The sequence below is a fragment of the Schistocerca serialis genome, chromosome 6 (assembly GCF_023864345.2).
Source record: "Schistocerca serialis cubense isolate TAMUIC-IGC-003099 chromosome 6, iqSchSeri2.2, whole genome shotgun sequence".
NCBI classification, from domain to species: domain Eukaryota; kingdom Metazoa; phylum Arthropoda; class Insecta; order Orthoptera; family Acrididae; genus Schistocerca; species Schistocerca serialis.
Genome location: NC_064643.1, coordinates 191969412 through 191975411, shown reverse-complemented (window position 1 = coordinate 191975411; position 6000 = coordinate 191969412). Strand labels below are relative to the sequence as shown.

Below are 6000 nucleotides of genomic sequence, written 5' to 3'. Positions count from 1 at the left end.
CAATAACACTGGATTTTTAGTTTCTTTCGCCAGCGAGTAAAAGAACAATTACCACACTGATCCTAGACAGTTATTTTATAGAGTCTGTTTGTACCATTATTTCATTTAATTATAAATTACCGTTATGACAGCTAACTGCACTCGCATTTTCAGTTTTTTTTTACTGTTTTCATTTTACTTTGTTTTGTGTCTGACTTGTCGTCGCACGATTTAATTTTTTGTACCGTGTGTCGGTACACCATGCCACGTAGAGTTGCTGTACTTCTCTGGGCAAAATGAGGTCCGGCACGACATTAGGAGATATCCCACGACTTTTGTCATCTTAGTGCAGTCGGCAGCGATGCCGCCTTTCCCCATTGCACTTCAGCAAACACTGAGACTGCATTAAACGAATGATACGAAACGTATGTTGAAGGAATAATTGTACATGGAGAAGGTATAATGCAGATGATATAGCTGTGTTACCCAAAGACAATAGGAGGTCAAACAACGTACTTTCAGCAGCTCAAAAATGGTTCAAATACCTCTGAGCAATATGAGACTTAACATCTGAGGTTATCAGTCCCCTAGAACTTAGAACTACTTAAACCTAACTAACTTAAGGACATCACACACATCCATGCCCGAGGCAGGATTCGAACCTGTGACCGTAGCGATCACGCGGGTCCGGACTGAAGCGCCTAGAACCGCTCGGCCACTCCGGCCGGCCTTTCAGCAGCATTTAGTATAAATAAGAACAGAACCTAAATCCTAGTACAAGTAAAGTTCCGGCAGCAGCACACCTACCTCTGATTGAGATAATCTGCAGCAGCGGCAAGTACCTGCGTAGCAGAACAACAGAGGGTGGTAGATCATGCTAGTAGATTAAATGTGGAACTGAACAAGCTAAAATAACATTCAACGAGACCAGAAACCAACTAAAATGGAATAACCTTAGTTTAAACAGCAGGAAACTGTATGTAAAAGCTTCTGTTTGGAGCGTTGCCATACATGGCTAGGCGGCATGGATGATATAGAAACCAGAAGAGGTTACCGGCTTTTGAGACGTTGTTGGAGAACAACAAGAGATTTGTTCGACAGGGAGAATGACCAATAAAGAAGCGTTCAACATCATATAAGAGAAATGATCGTTGGGGAGGATTATCATGGTACTGAGGGACCGATGCGTTAGACACCTATTCATGAATAAAACCGATGAACTGCAGGGACGGATTATGTCTGGAAATGGAGGAAAAAATGTCCTATGAACACGTGTCCGGAAATGCATCGTTGCCACGGTAGATGACGCTGACGAATGACAGTTCCTCTGACCACATGCCGCGTGTTCCTTGTGTATTGCAAGCTATGTGATTGACAAAGCGTACTATACGCAACGGAATGGTCCGGTACTCATGTTGCGAGCAAGCTGAAATGGCGTTTGTGTACGGCCAAGCAGATGGAAACGGTCGAGAGGCTGTACTAAAATAGGCACCTTCAAAAATACCAACCACATCGCACAACATTTCAAGTCCCTTATTCGTTTTTGTGTGATCGTGGGTCCTTTCTAACAGAAGAACTCGCAGAGAGGCAGCGGATTTGGAGGACCGGGTTCAGCAAAATATTGAGACGGACTCTAGTGCAAGCTCCAGGTAAGCGGCCCTCCAACATGGTGTACACAAAAATACGATTGTGTGTATCCTACATGACAACCACTACTCTCCCTATCACCTGCGATCCCATGGAGGCCTCTTTGAACACCTGTTGTGACGTGGATGCGCTGCAGCTCTGTACTGTGTTCCGGGACGATTTGTTGTCGTTGAACGCACATGCAGTTTCGGACAAATGTTCGTAGGACCTTTTTTCCTCCACTTCAAATCAGGAATCTGTCCCTGCCGTTTGTCGGTTTTATTATGTTCACCCTGTATAGGTACTGCTCATTCACTGTGAGATAAATACAAGGAAAGACACATGGGAAGAATGCGCAAGAAAGATCCATGACTAAATCATGCAAATAAAACAAGATACGAAACTTATAACATGCTCTGAACTGAAGAGACTTACAAAAGATAAAAAAAAATTAGGGACAAGAATAGCTGCCGACCAGTCTCCTAACTGAGAACAAAAGAAAATCAAAGAAGGTTCATTAAATGAGGCAAATCTGTAGGCTACTAATCTTTCGAGATTTGTAAGTGAAACCTGTGAACCGGCAATTTCTACGTATTTTTAAAAACTATGCCTGTGGTTTCAAAGTTGACAGTAATTTTAATAATGAGTAACCAAAATGGAAATAAATTTTGAGGTACATGATTCTTGGGGGCATACACTTTAATCATGAAATGCTTGTTACTCACACGGGTTTAGTACAGGCTTTCTGTTGATATCGTGTGACCCACAATTAATGAAGATTTATTACAAAACAGTGGTCTGCTTTCTCTGTGAGTGGATCACTTTCCACGTATTTAAATTTTGTGCGACTAATCGTTCATTTCAATCTTAAACATTTAACTGTTGCAGGTAATGGGCATGCCAAACTTAGTTTTCGTGACTTTTGTAAGTGATTGTTTTCTTCTTGTAATCCTGTACGACAAATTGTTGCTCTTACGGCCTCCTGCGCTTCGGTTTTGCTGATCCGCATCTTACAGTCTAGCAATACGTGGCTCAGATGCAACGGTCTGCAATATCGGCGCTTTTTTCCTTCTAATACAAAATTCAATAGATACCGTATAGATATACTTTCATTAATGTGGGTACCAATACAAAATGCTTCAAACCTTTGATTCTGCTGCATAATTGTAACTAAACACACGTATCCCACTGGCACTGCTAGGTTCAGAAAGCATCCAACTACGACGTGTTATAAACAGAAATTCACCTAAACTGTATTTTCACCTAAGTAAATCCATATTTACTAAAACTGACGTAAAACAATATATGTACGATAATAATTCTACTAAGAGCCGAGAAGTATTTATTTCGTCCTTGAAAAAAAAAATCTAGTGCACCACCGCACAAATGCTTAATACCGGCCAACAATGTTCGTTCGTTGCCTAGATACGTCTCCATTCAAATTCCTGTGACCTTTTCGGAAAGCTCCTAAATTACTCATTAAAATGACCGAGTTGGTGGCCACAGCCGAGCCGCACCATTTACCTGGGTGAGTAAACGATTACTAATTATTCATTTTCCTTTGTGTCGAGGTTTGTGTTACTTTAGATTTTAAGTAATACAGCAAAATGTTTTCTTGCCCAGGATACGACATAAACTTGAAGTAAATCTACGGTAAACTCTTATTTATAACGCTTTTTAAAGTATTTTCCTTTAGCACCAGAACTAAACAGTACGGAATAATAATATGATTCTGGGATTTCGGTACTACTCACGTCTTCATTGTACACCCGAGAAAGCTACCAAAGTGTAAAAGTGAGCACAACATAGTAGTAAGTTCCCCGCCGGCATAGTGTTTCGTCGTAATGGAGAAGTGTGACAGAAGAGCGTAGTGTCCTACTAGTACGAAACACGATATAAATAAAAATATCTATATATCTATACTATTTCAAATGTCTATAAATCGTGATTTACCGTAATGTTTATGATTTATTATAGACTGTAGTTGGCATCATAGTACCTCCGTGACAGTGAGCTGCATTCGGTATCCTTAGTTGGAAAGTAGAAGCACATTTGGTGCGATTTAAGCTGTGATTACACGGAGTGCAAAATTTGACGAATTTAGAAACAGTAAGCATAATTTTCATGTCATTCAGGCTAGTAAACGACGGACGGCACGTGCAAATGGAGCTAGTAGCGTAAACATTGCATTGTGCATTGTCGGGACTCACAAAAACATAGACACCCGTTTGGAATCAGTTCGGACAGTCGATTGGCCACCTCTCATAATTGTCCACCATTCATTACAATAAATTTCCACACTGTTATATAGGAAGGGAAGCGAAGCACACTGTGGAGCATATTACTGTGGCCGTCGGAACTTACGAGGGGATGAAAAAGATTATTACGGCTTGTTTTGTAAGAACGGACCATCTTGGGAATATTTGGTCTACACAGCTTGTGTTTCCAGACGTACTTAACTGCACCGTCATCGACTGTAAGTGTTCCATTAAATCTCTGGATGTACTTAACGTAGATGTAAAAGATGAAGTCCAAAAGAACTAGTATTGGAAATTGTAGTAACATACCTAGACGGCGTGTGTCATGAATGGGTCAATAATATGAAGAGCGATGACCTTTCAACAATCTTAACCTGTTTTAATTTGTGTGGTGGACCTTGTATCTCACACAATGTCCGCAAAACATCCAGCTCACCAAGTTATTTATACAGGACGTCAATTATTAAACTTCCAGTTTCAAATCGCTGGTAGATGGCGCTGTAAGCGGCAGAACATGAATGCTAAGAAACGTGCGGCACACGGCTGTTCCTTAGTTAGCGCCTCTGACGCCCAACATGTATGTCTTCATGAAGGATCATGTGGCGCATATGAAGCTTTTTACAAGAACGGTGACTGTGCGTCAGTAGCTCTGCAGAAGTTTCGGACACTCAGGAGTATGAAAAAGGGCACTGGTCCGATGTCTACGAAGGGTCTGGAGAAAATGATTACTGAATTCGAAAAGACAAGTTCTTTAGAAGTGCAATGTGGCAGAGGGAGGAGAACAGTCCGACGTCTATCGAAGATGTTGCCACAGCACTGCAAGAAGGGTCGAACGGTGGTGTGCAAACATGACGCGAACTGACCGAAAGTTTGACATTCCTGCGAGCACGGTGCAAAAAAGCGTATGAAACACCCTTCACTGCTATCCATAAGAAATCACCCGTGTTCAGGAGTTGCTTCCTGCTGAGATGTAATTTCTTGCTTCCGTGTTAGTGGACAATGAAAGGCCATGGAACAATCTGCGGACAGACGAAGCCCATTTCCGTCTCCAAGGATATGTCAGTACGCCGAATTGTAGATGATGGGCAACGGAAAATCCGCTCGCTTGTCATCTGGTACCACCCCATTCCGTAAAGGTGACTGTGTGGTGCGAGTCGACGACATCGTTTATAGTAGGACCATATTTTTACGGGGAGGTGAGCATTTTTAAGCAAGAGTGAGCTTCTCTGCACATTGCACAGCCAGTGAATCAGCTGCTTCAGAGCTATTTCGGGAATTCTAGAATTATCAGCCGCCATTTCCCTTCAGCCTGATCATGCAGACCACCTGATCTTAATCTGTGTGACTTCTGGCCGCAGTGTTATCTGAAAGATGTGTTCAGTGCTCCATTTACGACCGTAGCTGAATTAAAGGTACACATTATGCAACGAGTTCTGAACGTGACCCGCGAGACACTCTGATCTGTTGTGGAAAACTCTATTTCTTGATTTCAGCTGGTGACATAGAACGGTGGACAGAGTATAGAACATGTCTTTTGCTAGTCTTAACAACAGCAATACACCGATGTCATTTTGCTTTTTTCGTTTCTTGGCCACAGATACAATTAATAACCAATGTCATTTTGGTTTTTATGCAATTTTTGGCCAAGGGCAATTAAAAACTGACGTCATTTTGCTTCCTACGTGGTTTGTGGCCTCAGAACAATTAAAAACTGCCCTTTTACCACCCGCTGTGGTAATGGAAATGGAAATGAGCGTTTGGCGTCATTGGCCGGGAGGCCCCTCGCGGGGCAGGTCCGGCCGCCATATCGCAGGTCTTATCACATTCGGCGCCACATTGGGCGACCTGCACGCCGGATGGGGATGAAATGATGATGAACACAACACAACACCCAGTCCCTGAGCGGAGAAAATCTCCGACCCAGCCGGGAATCGAACCCGGGCCCAGAGGACGGCAATCCGTCACGCTGACCACTCAGCTACTGGGGCGGACACCCGCTGTGGTAAGATATGCCGAGATGAATGGGATTACGTACGTTACAGTGCCACAACCGTAGACAGCTAATCTTGTGCAGCCGAGCACAATGAACATTACTAATGGTGTAATGTGCAACTCAAACCATTGCCATCGTATTGCG

General features: G+C 42.8%; 1 protein-coding gene across 1 annotated transcript in view; it reads left to right on the top strand.

The window, feature by feature from the left end:
• Positions 1 to 3089: 3089 nt before the first annotated feature.
• LOC126484741 (UPF0605 protein CG18335) overlaps positions 3090 to 6000 on the top strand; it is a 48462-nt gene continuing 45551 nt past the window's right edge. Inside the window, exon 1 of the mRNA XM_050108336.1 lies at positions 3090 to 3133. Coding sequence (XP_049964293.1) covers positions 3090 to 3133 — 44 coding nt within the window. The remainder of the gene's footprint in view (positions 3134 to 6000) is intronic.